Below are 19,691 nucleotides of genomic sequence, written 5' to 3' on the forward strand. Positions count from 1 at the left end.
TATGTACGATTAGAGGTAGCTGTCATGACAATTTAATACATTTATTTCGAAATAATTGACCTGTTAACTGCCACCTTCAAAGACCGCCAAATCAACAAATAAGTCCAATAGAACATTTTTCTCACGTTTATGGTAATCTCTTCTACACCGTAGTGCATCGGAAGTGCGCCATTTTCGGGACAGCCTGTATATTTGCACCACAATGTTTTTTTAATTTTTGAATAGCGTTAAGGAACGATCGCGGAACGCGTTATCCTGTTCTGATTAATGAAATCAATAATTCATCAACTGTCACTTTTAATTAATTAATTTTAAACAAGTTACATACCTACGTTGATTACGAAATTAAATTATGTGACTAGCCCTGTATAAATATTTTTTTATTATACCTGAATCATAATCTCTGTTTTTGACACTAAATTGCGTGCAAAATCGGCCCTTTAAAGCACTAAAGCTTTAAAGTTGCTTACGTAACAACAAATTCACCTACATTTTGAACAATGATAATAGATTAATTAAGAATAATTAATGCATTAAGGGAGATATATGAACCGAGGGGAAAAACATGAATATCTCCCGTGGTGCATACAATATTTTATTTTTTAGTGTCTGTACTTAAAAGTTAAAACTTTCTTAAAAATATTTTGCAGGGAATAAATATATGGTTGCTATAGTTTGGTTCTCATGAGTTTGTTGTAAACAATGTGGAGGATGAAAAAATTTGAAATATCCCAAGGAAGTTATGAGTTGTTTTTCATAATGTGTATCTATGACGAAAACAAACAAAATCGTGTTACTAAAAAATAAATACACATTTATACACAATTTATAATAAATATAAATATCAACGAAACAACAACAATTAACCATTTTTATGTCAACGATTAATGACAGATTACTTCAAAAAAGGTATTTCAATTTACTTTTTTTGTTATAATTTTCAAATTGTAGTACAGGTATAATAAAAATAGCGTATCATAAAGGGCCATTAAAGCACAAAAAAGTCACAAAGAAAAACAACTACATATAGTAATTCATCAGGTGTTCGGAAAAGAAACAAATGGCAAGCAACATAAAGAGTGTTTTTTAATTTTTTTCCTGGAAGTTGGCGTTATAAAGTCGATTGAGAACGCACCACTCGTGTAAAAGCGAAAATTTAAACAGCTGATCCGTTATCGATCCGTACGATCGAGTCTTCAACGCCAAATTTTAAAAAAACATCCATTACATTGTGGAAATTAAGTAACGCTAAAATTCAGTAATTAGGTTGATATGTGTTGGAAAAATTTTCCAAGGGGTATAGCGATTTTAACTTCAGCAAATATTTTCAGCCTATTTTCAGTTTCTTATGTATTTTTTATTATTGATTTTGGTAGTACTTTTTATTCCGTTTCCAACCGTATAAAATTTTCAATATATTATATTTCAAAAAAAATCGAGAAAAACAGTGTTAAAGTTCAAATATTAAAAATTCCTTAAATTGGGAAAATGAGTGTAGTCACCAAGTTTGACGGAAAGTTATCGACGGCACATTCGTTTTTATTTTGAAATTAAAAATAGTTGAAAAATGAACTAGAAATTTATTATCTGCCCAATTCAAAGTTTGGAATTAATTACGATGACTTCGTGAGGCAAACATTGTAATAAAAAGAAACTAAATTGATTAACCAGAAAAAAACTTTAACAATAACATCAAATACAAAAATAAACACGGAAATAATGTTTTTTAAATTACATTTACACAAAATGTTCAAAGTGACGACCCTGTACCATCTGACAATACCCAAGACGATTATAATAGTTATTTTTCTATAATTGATCAAAAAACGGGTGTTTACGCATTAATTTCAGTGCGCAAAACACGCGTTTTTTTCACCGGTAAAAATAGTATATTATATACCAAGGTGGAGAAGTTCATGATTATAGCCAGAGCGCCAAGATTAGAGCCCGAGGCGCGCCGAGGGTTGTAAGGCGCGAAGGCTATAAGGGACTTCTCCACCGTGGTTTATATACTATTTTTTTTTCACTATTAGATACGTTAAAACCCTTTCTGGTAATAATTATTAATCAAATTATTTTGTCGGATGCGACGGGTCCGAGTTGTCATTTCTTGACAGTTGATATGAAAATCGTCTATGTTAACCAATGAAATAGACGACAATCTTTCGTTGCTAGGTGACGGTTGTTCCATTATTCACCACTGGTTAATAATGAAAAATTATTTACCTGTCACTAGGCCAACGTAGAAAAACGAAACTTCTCAGTGTTCTATGACAACCGATAATGCTAGACTTTATTACTAGCAGTGAAAAACATTTTTTTTTTCATCGTTAAATATTTATTTTTATATTAAGTGCGCGAAGAGTGTGTTTTTTGTGCATGAAAAGGTCTTTTACGCCGAGACGAAGGTCGAGGCAGTATAAGCCTTTGAATGCACAAAAACATCTTCGCGCACGAAATATAAACACTATTTTTTCTACAACCGCTTTTTAAACCTTTGCTAATAAAATTCATACTTACTACAAAACGATCAGACATTCAAGTTGCCCGCTTGCGCTGGTTACTTGGTTACGAATTTTTGTAAAATTTTCCTTGGGTGTTTTAATATTTTTTTTCACCGTAAAAACAGTGAAAAATAGTAGTTTTTTGTTCGACACTGTCAGAACTTGAGAATTTTCTCCTGTGTGAACGGATTTTGATAAATTTGATAACTTGTCAAAACGAAACGTCATCGTCAAGCTAATTTTAAAGATTTTTAGCGATTTGGAGCCTTTAAGGGGCTCGTCGAACAAAAAAACGTTGTATTCAACTCGTTCTTGTGTAATTTTGGCTTTTTTTGGCACTCGTGGACCTTTTAAACTGGTCCACTCATGCCAAAAAAAGCCAAAATTACACACGAACTCGTTAAATAAATAACTATTATTTAACGAGTTCATGTGTAAATTGGGCTTTTTTTGGCATGAGTGGGCCAGTTTAAAACGCGAGTGAAACGGGCGTTTTAAAGGCCCACGAGTGCCAAAAAAGGCCCAATTTACACACGCACGAGTTGAATACAACGTTTTTTTGTTCCTTAAAGGCTCCAAATCGCTTAAAATTTTTAAAATTAGCTTGACGTTTCGTTTTGACAAGTTGTGACATTTATCAAAATCCGTTCACACAGGGGAAAATTCTCAAATTCTGACAGTGTCGAGCAAAAAAAATATTAAAACATCCAAGGAAACTTTTTGACAACTATTTTTGATCTATCAAAAAATGACATACTTTGCGACTTGATAATGATGCATAAATGTCGCGTTTTTTTGACGGTTGTAGAAAAAATTCATTTTTCTAATTTACTGTTTTAACAAAGCTGTTAACGCATTTGAATGCGTTAATACGCTATTAACACATCCGAAATCTAGGAACTATTTTCAGTTGGTAACACACATTGCCGGCAGCAAATTGACTCTGGTATTCTCTGCTATTTGCCGCATTTCTAGATAATTCATCTTTAATTGCAATTTCACTTGCGAAAAATGACAATTATGTTTAGTTTAGATTCAAATTTAGAATTTTACTTTAAATGTTAACCATTAAATAAATGTGTCACCAACTGACATAAAATTCCCTAAATTAAAATAAATACAAATATTCCTCAATAATTGTAACAATTTAGTTATGAAACTTTTTTACAGTTGTAGCTATTAACATACCTAGCGATGTTATGACTATCATAACCACCGCAGATGTCGGTTTGAAATCCGAGCTCGTAGAGGGAGGATTTTAAGACATCTAAGGTTGTTATGATTCATAACATCCGTGGTTTGTTCAATAGTTTACCGGTTTCAGAATAAGCCGAAGAGAATAAAATAAAACAACTTGTTAAATCCAAAAACTCGTTTTAAAATATTTAGATTGAGTGGATCGCGTTTCCATGATATGTTCAGGTGTCATAGTTACATTTGGTTGTTTATACAAAAAGACATTTCGCAAAATGAGTTTGAATGATAGTGATAGCTTAATACCGGAAAAATCGAAAGGCAGGAGGTACTTATCTGAAATCATAGAGACAGTCAAAAAATGGCAGGATCTAAATAAGGTTTCAACTGTAAATGAAAGTGATGTTGGCGTATTTTCATGAACTGGTAAGTCCTCATAGTGTAGTTTCGTAGCGTATTTATCTATTTATTTATACAGTCGAAAAAGCCCCTCATCATTATGGACGTACCACTCGATGCTACGAAGTGCAGTTCATTTTTACTATGGCATAGCTCGGTCGATTTAAGTTATTATTGTTTTCAGTTCCGTCTATTTGAATTAATAATGAATAAAGTTAGATATTGTCCTTCATTTGTCGATTGTTGTTGACATGTCACTATGACAATATTACCCTACAGCATAACTGTACTAGTACAGTTATGACTCACCTATCATCCAACTTTTGTGAATGTAAACCAAGGCTTACTATACTGAAACCGGTAAAGAAAGTTTTCAATTTAGGGAAGAAAAAATGACCAGAGGAACTTAACCAAAAAAAAAGTACGAGTACTTGGGGCAACATGTAGCAGAGTTATTTTGTTACAAGGGCTGATTTCTGACTAGATCCGTGGAACCCCTCTTGAGGCGTTAATGGATGGAATAGAAAAGTGTTATTCATGCCAAAGAATGATCATTTAGAAATACAAATTTTCAGCACAGTCTGAAGATTTTTGCAAAAGACTTGCGACGTAAATTAAAGGATTTTTTGTTCTTTACTTTACACTCACAGTGTGTAATGCATAACGTTTTATAAGCCACTCTTAAAACGAACACCATAATAACCCTAAAATGTCACACTTTATAAAAACTCTTTTAGAAATAGTTGTTAACAAAACTACTTGTCAAGAATAAATTTTACGTGTAACGTGTAAGAAACGGGAATATTTTAATTCGAATTTGAATAATGTTGAACTGAATTCATTTAGTAACAAAATAAATTTAACAGATGACAAAATGGGTACAGTGTGAAGAAAATAGTTAGATTTTGTTCCACACTTTTTTTGCGGCAGATGAATTTTTTGTTGTACGTATTTCCAACTCCACCTCCTAGTTCGCTACACGGAAACTTTAAATTAACCATCATAAAACTTCTTCACTCCGGTCGTTTGTTTTTTGTATGTCATTGTCAGTTTTATTAGTCTTAATTATGTATACATTTGCATTGTTAATTGTAGCATGTAACAAGGCACATTCCACTTGTTTAATTAGAATCAAAACGGACCGTAACCACAGCAGGGATAAGTTGGCAACATAGCTAAGGGACATTCGCTCCCTTCCTCTCCTCCCTCTTCGTGTTCCGACGCAGATTTTTAACTCCCGCATCCGGAATCCTCCACTGATCCGGTGTCAACACTCGAGATACAATTTGGTTAATAATCCAAATTCGACAATAACACCGACTGATGATCATTTATCAGCGATTCGTAGTGATTAAGCGATAATTACATTAGTTCTCTGTTTACAGCGGAGCGTAATTCGCGACGGGGACCCCCAACAATTGATCGATTGATCTGGAGACGTGTATACACGCACCTAAACGATACGGAAAAGCACCGGAGCGTTTATGTATAAATTATTATTCGCAGGAAGTGCGGCCCATCAAAATGCAAATCAGCCAAAAGGGAAGCCACGCAACGCTAATTACTTTGATAAAAAAGGATATCTAATTTGTTTAAAGCCGATATCACACGGACCTAGTGCGAACGATATTCATGAAGGGATTAAAAAAAGTGTGGACTAATCAAAGGACCGACTGAATGGGGACGGTTTTAATGTCAAAATTTGCATCGTGGAGGTGCATACGTGATAGAAGGGCGGCGGTTATAATGAAGGCGCTTTGTTGCATAGTTGGGGGTGTTTTTGACTCGAACGTGGACGCGTTGGGGCGACTCTAATTGTTCATGTAATACAAGCAAAACTTTCCCTTTTGTAATTATCTTCTAACCTACCCCATACTTGTAGCGCGGTATTTAGGCAGGCGTCAAGTAATGTCTTTTAAACCGAATTTTAATGACACTTTCCAGTATCCCACGTCTTCTGTGCCATGAATATTAAACAAATACTCGAGTATTCATAACGTAATAAAAAAAAATGAAACGATAGAGAGACTAGGTACGTAATAAATTTACTACTTAGAACAAAGTTGGGAAAGTTTCACTTTCAAGAAAACGAGATGATTGGCAACAAAATAAGTGAGTCATTGTTTTAAGGCATTAATTTAAGTGAAAATGTTTACAATACATAGTTTCTTTTGCGTTTTCCACAAATGGCAAACGCACAACTTTGAAGCTTCGCTTTTGCTAAATATGGAAAATAGTGAAATGTTTTCGAAATGTAACATGCTGGAGCATGTTCATCAATTTCGTGACATTAATTCAGAAGTGCAAACGACAGTTTCGTTCAGTTGTGATGCTGGTTAGTTGGAAATTAAATGTTTTGGGGGAAATGTTGCTATAGTTTAAGTGAAGTAACTAATAAAAAAAACAAAAGTCTATGATAAAGGATGAACTGGAGTAACATTGAAAAATGACGAAAATTGCTCAAAATTGGTACAACAGTCCTTTCACCCATGCTGAAATACTGTGCCAAATTAAAAAAAAAAATGACCAGGAATTTTAAAGTTTCGGGATATTTTACACGCGTTCTTATGAGAAATCGATCAATGGTCGGATATAAATTGAAAAAAAAAACATTTTTCAAAATGGCCAATTTTTCTTAAATTTTTCAAACAAAGTATCGATGTTGTAGAATTTTCTAATGAATTTATAAAAAAATTGGTCTACGATTTTCCGTGTAATCGCTAATTATACAGTGAGTTTTTTTTAAGACTGGCCATAGGGTTTTACGTGCTAATTTTTCAACCTCCTGTTAACTTTTGTGCTCATGAAAATATTCAACCCAGTTTTGTAGTAAACTTGTGGGATATGATGATGTATTGAAACAATTTCAATTTAATACTAGAATTTAATAACCAGAAGCAAAGAATAAGTTAGCAAAAACAAGTTTTTTGAATTCCGTTTGCTTCAATTTTAAATTTTCAGTAGGCTAAAATTTCACCTGACATTTGTAATTTTGATAGGTAATTGATTGTGTAATTGCTTAACTGCCTATGGAGGCCATTTTGAACATTTCATTTAATTTTTATTGAAATAAAGAACCTTGTTACAAAAAATGAATCTATGCGTTATTGAAGTAATGTTCAGACTATTTTTTGCAAATAACATTTTGTTTGTAAATTGTCTATTACAAAAATTTTGGTATCACAAAATGAAGTAAATGTCTAGATAATATTATTGTTTAATCTAAAAACAGCGCTAGACTTTGTAATTTTCACAAAAATAAAAGTTAACAGGGGGTTGAAAAATTAGCATGTAAAACCCTATGGCCAGTCTTAAAGAAAAGTCACTGTATGTGGAATAACACGGTTTTCTATAGGGTTATGGTTTCAGAAATTGAAATCCGTATCGCATCCGCATCGTAAACCGATTTTGAAACCGCGTGCCCATTCCAACGGTATAATTGAAATATTTTTGACATCGCGAAACTTTCAAAACGTAAACACAATCACTATCGCCTCAAATAAAGTAAAGTTTAGGTTAGTTTAAGCCACTAAGGACTAAGGGCTGGATTCACCAACGCCGGTTAAAGTTTCAGCGTTTTCGACAAATGTTTTGAAATTACTGAATTTATTCCATAAGTAGTCCACACTGTATATGTACAAGAAAAAATAAAGACAGCTACTGCTCGTTAGACCATTCACATTTAACCAGGCACCAATAAAAAGTTTATTATTTCATTATTTTTATTCAGGATCGCATAAAACACAAAATAGTACTCTCTATTATTGCGTAAAATTTTATACATAATGCTCTTCCTTTACATGTTAAAAATTTGGACTTGAAATCCTTCAAACAACATTTAAAGCAATTATTGTTAAGAGAAAATGCATTGTATTCTTTTAAAGAGTTTTTTTCATTCACGAAGTTCTTATAGACTTTTTCTAGTTACACTTGTATCTCTTTATTACTATTGTTGTTTTATCTTCGGATTATTGTAGACAATGTGTCGAATTGTACAATTTCTAACACGCGAATAAATTATTAATTTCATTTTAATAAACATCGCAGTATTAGAACCAAAGCATCCTGGAAGTAATTTTTACGCAAAATTGTAGCTAAGGAGGGCGTTCAATATTTTAGGCACGTCAGACGTGTGAAACAAGAAAACGGTTGGTGTGAAAGAATTTCTTTTGTAATTTGAAAGTTAATGAATGACGTGAAATTTTCGAGTGAATTGAGAAGGACGAAATCGGCATTATTAAAACATTAATATCAATACAACACAGATATGCTTTAGTCTTTGGACGAAGACTTTCTCGTCAAGGCAAGTTTCTTTTATAAATGAAAGGTTGCGAGAAAAAGCTGATATAAAATCAAAAGTCTAAAAGTTGTCGAATTTACACCCGACTTTATCGCGTGTTATTCTTTTATCGTCTTATTTTTACTACACCCTGAAAAAAATCCATGAATGTGGAGTGTGTGATATTCCGGTTTCCACCTCAAAGCGTTTGCGAGAAACAGCTCCGACTTATTACATATTAAACGTTATCCTTTGTTCCTTCAAATCCCCGCCGCTCCATAAAACATTCAGACTTCCTTAGGCAGCTCGTCTTCGAAATTTGACGAAAATTCGCCAAAAACCCTTCCCCGAACACCGGTGTTTGTTTATGAAATTACCCCATCCCATGATGTCAGTCAATCAAGAAGTAAATATGTAATTCCCACCAGTGTGATATGCTATTTGCCTCTCTCCACTTTCATCATTACCGCCATAGATGAGTTATTAATAGCATCCGCCATCATTCCATGTGCATTATTTACACATAATAATGGAGAGTTTAACGCACACACATTTACAACGGTGCAAAGAGCATTCCAGATATGATTGTAAATAATCGAACACCATTCCCAATAGCGTCCAATCGGTCGAAAACACTCAGTCAAGTGTGCATTATGAATTATGACAAATTTTTTAGCCTACATAATTTTGACCATAACACAAGTGAAGCTGCAAGGTTAGCAAGGTTTGAAAGACAAGACACACATTTTTTGTTGAAACCTTTTACAATTCGAAGTTTTATTTCTCTCATCTTTCCTATAAATGTCCGACTTGTGACCTTGAACTTTCACTTTTTTTAATATCTAAAAACATTGAAAAGTAAAGTATACATTCAAAATCTGTCGTATTTATAGCACATACATCAGCCTGGGGCTCGTTGCACAATATTTAAGAATTTACAAGTTACAAAATACAAGTTACAAGTTATTAGTTATTAGTACCAATAGATTGTGTTGCACAATTATTTTAGTTACAGTTGTAAATTCTGCTAAATTTTATTAGAAAAAAAAATGAAATTACTAGTGTAGTCAGCTTTGATTTATTTTTACTTGTCACAATCTAATGTTGCACCTGTCACGTTAAATTTTTGTAATTTAATTTGTTATTTCCATAAATCACAAACCAAAATTATAAATGGGGGTAAACGCGATGACCAACGCAAGTTGTTATTATGCATTTTAACCAAAAAAATAAAAAAAAATAAAATGCTGCATCAGTTCTCGGGACAATTCCCCAATCACCCGATTTGGAAGAAATTTTTAATATTTTAAAATAAAACTGTTATGTATAAATAAAATATGTAATATCACCTACAACCCCACATCGTGAAGAAAATTAGCAATTCAATAAAACTTTCTAATTTCCTCTTGAATATTTTCTGCCCATGACACAACACTTTAAATAAAGTTCTATTCACTAGATTTAACAACATTTTTTTATAACACGACATGGGTACTGTTATTTTTTCACCCCATGCCTATCAGAAATGGTGTGATATTGGCTGCCATTCCAAACCAGTGAAGAGCTATATGTAGGTACATAATTATTGTCTAGCAGTAGTAGCTAATAGCCCCACTTCTTCAACTATTATGTTGAATCCTGTAACCTATTTGTTCTAACAATTTCATTTTTTCTGCGGGCATTCTAAATTGCTCCAAAAACTCTATTCTTAATTCAAATGGAAAATTAATTCGAGGGCGAAAAATTGTATCCCTATGCTACCTTATTCGATTTGGAAATGCTTCGTCTTCACTGCTTGATTCATAGAATAAGTCATCTATCATTTTGAAGAAAATTGTTTCAACTTGTAAATTCGGATATCAATATTTATTAGCGACGTTTTGCTTGTGAAAATTTGACATTAAAAACTACAAGACTAATATGTATATTAATTGATTTGTGTCTGCTATTGTGCAACAGCTACTAGTAAAATCAGTGTAAAATACACTAATATTTTTCATTTTACAAGTTGTAACTTGAAATTACTAGAGATGAGATTGTGCAACATAATTTTACTAGTTACAAGTTACAAGACTAATATTCATTCATATCCAACAAATTAACTCTAAATAAAGAAAAAACGATCTCTATAATTTTCACATTAAAAAACTATGCCACTGCAGAAACGTTTTCTAATGTTACAAAATACTTGGGGGTATTTATAGATAAACAGCTAAATTGGAATAAGCATGGTGATGAGGTGGCCACAAAGATATCCAAAAATTTGTATCTCTTACGTAACTTGAGCGATGTCTTGTCCCAACAGTATTTAAAAATTGCTTATTACGCTTTAATTCAGAGTCATCTACAGTATGCCATTTTGGCATGGGGTCATTCACCTTCGCGGCATAGACTGTTTAGGTTGCAGAGAAGAGCCATTAGAATAATTGCAAAATTAGGGTACAAGGATCACTGCCACGAATATTTTCAGAAACTCAATATTCTCACTCTACCCTGTCTATACATCTACAAGTGTCTAGAACATATTATAAAAAATCTTGATTCCTACCCTACTCTTGGTGCATTTCATGACTACCACACCCGAGCCGAAGCCATTAGCTTTAAAACAATAAGATTATCTAAATCCAAGGATGGTATAAATTATTTTTGCATAAAATTTTTTAACAAACTTCCGGTGAAAATAACAAAAACCATTAACGAAAAGATGCTGTTGAGTAAAATCAAATCATATCTTATAGAAAAACAATTTTATTCGTTTGAAGAGTTTTTAGAGAATAAATTCACTGATTTTACATGATATGGGTGCACAAAATCTTGTAGTTGATCAATAATTTTTCTTTGCTTTCATTTTTGCTCTTTTACTTCTTATTAATTACAATTTGATGTACATATATTATTATGCTTAGTTGAATTTTTTAGCTGCATTCTCTTATAGGTAGTTAAATCTAGTTGGTTGACGTGTGCAAATACGCTGTATCTTGGCATGAATAAACTTATTATTATTATTATTATTATTATTATTATTATATTATTATTAATAAAATGATTGTGCAACGCGGCCCTGATGGTGTGTTGGATGATAAATAATAACTGCATTGTGCTCAGTACTGCTGTATGTGAGTAAAAAAAATATGAAATAATAGTTTGTTAGGGGTAGATTCACAAAACTCAGATAGATAATTTGCAAATCGTTAACAAATCACCAAATGCAATGCTTCAACAATATCACTTGCCATGGATTTAAATTTGTAATATCTTATCGAGCCTTACCGGGTTTCGTGAATGACCCTCTCAGTAAATATACTGGGTGCCCCAAAATTCGCGGAACAACTCAATGAGGCAATGTCAACTCATGTTAGAGAATAACTAGAAAAATAATTTAAAAATTCTATACCTCTTAGATTAGAAGATATGGAGGCTCAAAAGGTGCAGCTTTGATCTCATTTATTTTAAATATTAAGAAAGATTTTGACTATTTGTCTTTTACTAACCAGTGGCCTAATAAATCTGAACGATTGTGATCAGGTTTGCAATTATTTTCTTCACTATTTCCAGCATTTCCAAGTAGTAATTTTACGTTCGTTTTACCATAAATAGCGCACGGCAACATGGCTTTGATTTTTCCCTTTCATTTCCATGGATACAACAAAAATGAAATATTTGCAGGCTATTGGGTTGCATGGAATGTTTTTAAATGTTGCCACATTTAGAGTAACGAATAGGTCCATATCTTCTACAAAAAAGAAGATTGATTTTTTTAAACATTTTTACCTGATGTCTTAATGGCTACTTAACAACGTACCACTACGTTGTTCCGCGAATTTTGGGGCACCCAGTATGTACATTTGCAGCCTTTCATTCACAAATGCAAATGAAGCTTCGTTTAATTAGCTGCTGTGTAGTTAAGGAATAAAAATGTTTTTAACAAATAATAGAGACAAGCCTTATGTAAATGATGGACAAACAGTCCAATTAAAGTAATGAGGTTTTTGATATACACAAACATGGCAGTCGAGGCAAATAAATTTTGTTCCTACCGGAACAGTGGTTATAAAGGAGCTGCTCCCACTGTTTTGATGTGGTTTTTTGTTAACTTTTTTTCAGTAATGTGTATGGACTATCTACTGAATGAAAATGAAAATCTATCCAGTTTCCTGTTTGTAATGCTTAATAAATAATCAGATCAGTGGCGTAACTAGCTCAAGAGCACTAATGAAAAAGAAAAACATGATTTTTAGAATTTTGATATACATATATAATTACATATTATATTACTTTTGGAAAAATGTTATCAAAAGACACTTAATTATTTTTCATCTTCTTCTCTTGTTTTCTCATTTTTCTTTTTCCTTCTCTCTATTTTTTTTAGTACTGTGATAATTCAAACAAACGTAAACGTAAACAAACCATAGCCTTGACTGGCCGCATCAGTATACAAACTTTTTAATTTTTTTGTGTGTTGAAAATGTGCTTATCGACACAACCGTATTTTTCTGATAAATAAATAAATCGAAAATAGACCGGCGAAACCGATTAGTTATAAATACGTCTTGGTTCGACCTTACACTTGGTCCATTTTAGACAACGCCGAAGACAAAATCCGGTTGTGTTTTGCACCTTGTCGACGAAGTCGCCCATCAGCTCCGGTCGAAAATTTTCTGACGCTTTTTGATAGACGAGAAAGCGCTATAAATGTGTCTCACGAAAAGCAAACACAATTACTAGTCTGTTTGAATTGTAACCGGAAGGAATAGTGTCAATTTCCGATGGCGGCCTCGGTATTATAAAATACCTAGCGTCGCCTCTTCGATGTATTTTTAACGGAGAACGTTACGCCACCTAATTAATTCCAGAGAGGTCGCCAGACTCGCCATCACCAATATAAACAGTGGATTCAAAGCGGCTATGTTTACGGCCATAATTATGCTCCTCGACCACCGCAAATATTTAGACTCACTTCATATAATGCAATGTTACATCAAATTTACAAAATAGGCATTGATCGGGATATTTGTATTATATGTACACAACACGAACGCGTGTGTCGGTGTAAAAGCGTCGCGTCAATAAATTAGCAATTTATTAATTCCCCGGTGTTTAATTAATACGAACTCGACAGGGTAAAACCTGCAAAGCCTCCGGCGCTTTTCCATCATCTGTCAAGAATCGTTTCTCTGAGATTTCGAAGTGCAAACATGGAGTGCGTGGAGAAAACGACACATTTTAAGACAAAATAAATCCACAATTGAATTAAAAATATAATATTTCAAAAGTCTAGTCGAACTGTTCGTCGAACAAAGCCTTGTTTAACACACTGCTGTTAACTACGGATTATAAAAATGGGGATGTTATGACCGCAACATTTTTTCTTATCTTTAAGCATTTCATAATTTTTGAAGGTTAATGTAACAAGCTTCTTTTATTTTTGAAAAATAGATATACATTATTATTTATGGTTTCAGTGCTTTTATCAGATTATGACCAATTTTTGTTGATACAATCATACAAAATACAAATTTCCTCAACTAATGTAACGATTTAGGTATTGTTTACTGTGTGTTTAACCAGAAACATGTACCTGTTTAATAAAGCAACGCATTTTCTTCGTCTGCACTGTTCCTCTCTCCTGGTCTCGTTCAAACATAAAATAAAACTTGACACTTTTAAACCATTTCTACAGGGAGATCCTGTGAGTTCAGGTTGTAAGCAAAGTTATCTAAAATCAGGTCCCTTATGTTGCGAAATGTCAAAACTGACAGCCCTCTCGCACTTCTCTAAATCTTAAAAATGATCACGTATACAAACCAGTGAGTCTCAAATGATTTTATCGCTGGCTCTTATGAGCTTTCTGATGTGCTGTTGTCTCAGCTTGAATTATCCATCCGCACCATTCACAAAAGTTTAATTCGAATATATACAGGGTGACTTTGAAAGTTGTGCAGATTTTTTTAACCAGTGGTAGAACTCCACAATAGGTAACAATTGATCCAATAATGCCTTATACAAATGTTCATATTTTTCGAGAAAAAGTAAACACTGAATTGAACGCCTGATCAGTTGTCATCCTAATTAATAAAAAACTACGCTGTTCGTTTATTTTTGCACAAAGTCGACGTCTGCGAGGTAAATCATCAGGTTGTAAAAACTGAACTTTTCGGCATGATACGCATACAATACATTTTCATGCCGCCGGCCGTTATCGACAGTTTTGCATGATTCAAAATCCGCCGGGAACGTAAAATTCCCGGCCTAGTACTTACAAAAGTGACCTTGACTAAAAATTCGCAAAGAATGGGCAGGCAGCATTGAATATAGCCAACGGACTCCGTTTCGACGCAAGGGTCGCGGGTTCGATTGCGTTTGCGAAACAAATTTTTTACTTTTTAAAAATGATTTAAATTTGTCGGCATGAAAAATTTTGTGGATTACACGTCCAGAAAATATTTTGCGAGTGCTCGTGTTGCTTCGCCTCGGCTACGCAATATCACTCACATTCGCAAAATATCATTTTCTGGACTTGTGGTCCAAATAACTATTGCAATTCGTATTTCTCGATGCTCTCTTCTAATGTGTCGAGCCTCGACACTCCAAAACAACCTCTTCAACGTTTTCAATTTTCTCAGGATGTAGTTTACAACGGTTGTGGGTTAAAAATCCGTGATCTCGGAAATGCTGCACAACATGCACAAATTTACCCATATTAGGGATGTAACGATTTGAACGTACGTTCTCTAGGTTCGAACAGTGTTCCCGGAAGCTTCACCATAAGCCAACACAATGTCCGTGCATTCAAATGCAGACATTTTCAAAAAATGTTTAGGTATTTCTAAAACACCGAAACATCAAATGTAAAATATAGTCGTTTGAAATCGGATTTAAAACTAATTAATGCTCTTATTTCTCTACCTCGGCCGAAGCGGGGAAAGAAATATTCTAAAAACATGATAAGTGCTTGTTTATTCACTTATTAATTAATTATTTCACGGCCCTTGTCACTCGATCAAATTACTGGACGGCCCTTTAATTTAAATTTAAACATAAAAATGAAGCGTTAAAAAAAGTGCCGTAGCGGTTCATTTTTGCACGTTTTTTGCGTTAAAAAAAGTGCCATAGCGATTCATTTTTGCACGCATTTTGCGTTAAAAAAAGTGCCGTAGCGTGTCATTTTTGAAAGCAATTATAAAATTTTTAATTCATAATAATTAGTAGTTTTTTTAACGAGTTTGTATGTAAATTGGCATGAGTGGGCCAATTTAAAACGCGAGTAAAACGAGCGTTTTAAAGGTCCACGGGTTCACACAGGAGAAAATTTTCAAATTTTGAGAGTGTCGAAAAAATTGTTATCTAAACTTACGGGCGCCAAAAAAAATTTGTATGCAACTCGTTGGTAAAGTATCTTTTTTTTACTCGGCGAATTTGCGCACTCGCTGCGCTCGTGCGGCAAAATTTCCTTCTCGTAAAAAAAAGTATTACTTTACTCACTTGTTGCATAATACATAGTATATTAAAGAACGAGTTTTATAAGGGTTGATTTGGCTCACGAGTCCAAGTGGAGAAAACGACCCGTAAGGGAGTTTTGTATGGGACGAGTGCGCCAATGCCCTTATGAAACGAGTTTTTTATGTTATTTTTTAGAATTTGCACCCTTGTTTAATTTTTAAATAAAAAAAATAAATTTTTAAATTCTACGGAATTTTGTATTAATTGGTATGTAATTCAAGGTAACGGATGGATCTACACCTGCAACATATCTTAAAAAGTAGAGTTTGAACATTAATATTGGAAGTTTTTTGGTGTAGATGACAAGAATACACTGAAATATTGATAAAAATTTTCTAAGGGATCTATTAAACTACGAGTGCTTTAAGAGATAGTCATAAACGACTCCAAATTGAATACAATAATAGACCTATTAGAGACGCAGATTCTAAAAGTAACTAAATTGAGATCATAGTCAAATTTTGAAAATATCCGTTTTTGGTGAATTTTTCCTTGATGAAAATTTAAATTCCAAACTTTATTTGAAATTGTGTAAAGATAAAAAACCAGTAAGCTTTCTGTCTATTTTATTTTTAAATTGAAACGTTATTTCCAGAACAATTTAAATTTCTTATCTTGGTTTTTAGCCACTTTGGAGAACATTTCAGTTATGGAGCAAATTATAATTTGCTATACGAGTATATTTGTGTAAATGTGCATTTCTTTAATAATTCAACAAAATGTATTCCTTTTGCAGATTCCACTAAGAAACTGCAGGATGTTCTGGTGGAATTCTGCGGAACTGGACCACCTTACAAACATAATCCTGATGGGGTAAGTTCCGAACTAATTCCGAAATGAAATGGAATTAACGTGCCACCAACTATTCGAATTAAATATCGTTAAGTCCTCGTGTGGGTGTGCACTATCCGCCATTAAGTAGCTTTAGATGGATTCATTTTCCTAAGTACATCGTCGCCTCAACGATCGTCTCGACGAAGAATTTTTTATTTTGTTTCAGTTTTTTTCGACCGGATTTGTTCGAGTTTTATCGTCGGCGCATCAAATTTACGACGCATTCAAATTACACAGATGTAAAATTTTCTTACAAATAAATGGCGAGTTTTATCGCGGTAATCTTAATCAAGATGCGAAAGCTGACTAAGTTCCAAATGAAGTCGTTAAGTAACAGCCGCAATAACAGCGCTATCTACACACTGGAGTAATTAAAAACAATCAGATAATTGAAAGAGGAGTGGATCGGGAGTTTTCTCGTTCGCCCGGTATAGTATAAAATTGCACTGGTTATAAAATTATGGTTCACGTCTCACTTTAATTATGAGATCTGGCTGTCATCTACAATTCTTGACTGAGTGACAGAAGTTCTTCAAGTCATTTATAAATCTCCCATTCAGAATGATATAAATTAAATCTTAGTAACCATTAATCATATGAATTAGTCAAAACCCTTTTGAATTTGCGTGCTCGGTTCTACGGAAATGGCTCACAATGGCACGTTATATTAAACACAGAAGAGTTAAATATTTTCAAATCTGTCAAGAAAACAAGAAGGTTGTGTAATAAGGAAGGAATAATTCGGTGCACTGTCAGGTGTAAAATAAAAAAAAATCCAAACTAAACTTAAAGTTTGAATAGTTTATTGTGGGATCTATGATGTGATCTGAACAAGATTTCTTACATCGCTTCGATGTTCCTACTTCCTCCGTTTGTATTTAGTTATACAATTATGTTAGTTCAGTGATTCAGACCGGAAAAAAACTTGAAAAGCATCTTTGCAGATATTAAATGTCAAATTTTATTTGGAATCGATCGACCACGCCAGGCCTTCTTGTGGACTTTAGAGAGCTATAACGGTGAAAATAGGAACTAGTTGAATTGCTAAATCTTATTCTGGTGTTTTTCATAACCATAACTTAACTCAGAAAGATAAATTCAATTGTCAAAATATTATTAGACAGCATTAAATCTGCCTTAATACCAGGCGGTGGTACCTCTGGAATTATGACTCATAAAGAATTGGATCACAAACTAAAATTTGGATAGAAGTGGTTTAGAATATTCAAAGAAAAACTGATTTTTCTTTACAACATTGTTCTTCAAAATTCAACCGTAACATTCTAACTTCACTTTGTCACTAAGGGTTCTTGGAAATTTCACAATTACATTATTAGAGGTGGCATTGGAGGGAGATATTCAAACATTAACTGCATTATTCAATGCTTTTACTAAGTATTGATGTGGTTTTAAACCACTAGTCCAGTCACCAGGAAGATTTGACACAGTTTGCTCTACAAAGTATGTCGGGGAAATGATATTTGGTAATTCTGCTGATTTAATTACAACCGGAAACATATCGTTTTTATACACCTATCTCAGTTTCTCTGGACACTTTATGCAGATGAGAAGGTAGAGTAGTTTGTAAAGCAAAAATTTAGCGATTGGACTGCATCCCTTTGCTTTTTCGGAATTTTAAAATGTGTGAATCCTTCCATATTCAACTTGAGAACTGGAATCGAAATAATATACGTCAGATTTTTATGTAGGTCCGTTGGGTGATCTTCTTGTCTGTGAAGGCGTAAGTTAATTTTTTAAAAATTCGGCTGCAGGATGTCCCATTGCAGGTGAAAAGTGTAAACTGTGAAATAAATTAATGGTTCGCAAGGGACTTGTCTTGTGTACTTTTAAAATTTCGATCCACCGCAACCCCTAAACCATATTTAAAGGGAATATTTATTTAATTATAAAACGAAACGCGTTTCAGAATTTTATTTTTTTGTTAATTATTTTCAAATCTTCGAATTATCTCGCATTTTTAAATCGTGTATATGATATTTTGCCGATTGTGACAAGTTCTCTTATTTTAACAGTGTGAAGTATGTACAAACTTTATTAAAGACATTAATCGAGAGGTTAATGATACCAAAATAAAAGAAACTGAGTTCGTGACTTTATATTCATATCTTGAATATATTCTATATTAAGGAGTTAAGGACATTCATAAAGAATATAATACCGCATACATTTGAACTACAGATATTTTTTTTCAACCTTACTTTCTGAATTCAGGGTAATTAAAACATCGAGAAAAAATACTTTCATCGAAGAAGCAAATTCAAAATGAAATTTTGTTGGCCAGTGTTGTTAGAATGCCCGCGTTACTTTCCCGACCTCACACCTTCCAAGACAATTTTAAAATGAGATTACGATGTTAGAATGATGAACACTATGAAAAACACTAGATTAAAGAAGTTGCAATCTAGTTACTACATAGTTACACGTTTGTTTCCTCGTTACTCCTCGACGCCAAATGTCAACAATAACATCATGATAAAAAATATGAAAAACCATGAAACTGTCACATTGAAGCCCGATTCAATCTAATTGGCACAAGTTCAAAATTCAAACTGTTGCTTATTTGTAACGAGAAACATCGGTAACAAAGCTATTATTAACTTTGCCACCTTTTTTACATCCTCATTTTTCTCCATAACGGAAATTTCAATAATTTTTATTTTTTCGTCTAACATTAACCGAATGATTAAGTCTAGTCGTGTGAAATGTCTTTATTTTTATGTCAGCGCACGAATATAAACCTCGTTTGTATGTTATCGTGAAAACAACTGTACGGTGTGCATTTTATCGTGGAAAGAACTATCCACTCAACTGAACACCAAACACTAAACAGCTGCTTATTCGACCTTTGAAAAATGCGCCTGATATTGATATTTCGATAATAACGTAAAGCTGCCGCTGTTGAATTTGAATGAACCTGACATCTACATCGACTCTGAAAAATGATATTCAGTTATAAGAAG

At 33.3% G+C, this 19,691-nt stretch overlaps 1 protein-coding gene across 4 annotated transcripts in view; it reads left to right on the forward strand.

Moving 5' to 3' along the window:
- The window catches only part of Dgk (diacyl glycerol kinase 1), a 166,574-nt gene that overhangs the window by 45,570 nt on the left and 101,313 nt on the right, over window positions 1-19,691 (forward strand). For 3 of the 4 annotated variants that reach the window (XM_069039629.1, XM_069039627.1, XM_069039628.1), the window contains exon 4: window positions 16,613-16,689. In XM_069039629.1, coding sequence (XP_068895730.1) covers window positions 16,613-16,689 — 77 coding nt within the window. Of the gene's footprint in view, window positions 1-16,612; window positions 16,690-19,691 lie in introns of those variants that run through there. The other variant, XM_069039630.1, reaches the window with a different exon arrangement.

The sequence above is a fragment of the Tenebrio molitor genome, chromosome 2 (genome assembly GCF_963966145.1).
Source record: "Tenebrio molitor chromosome 2, icTenMoli1.1, whole genome shotgun sequence".
NCBI classification, from domain to species: Eukaryota; Metazoa; Arthropoda; class Insecta; order Coleoptera; family Tenebrionidae; genus Tenebrio; species Tenebrio molitor.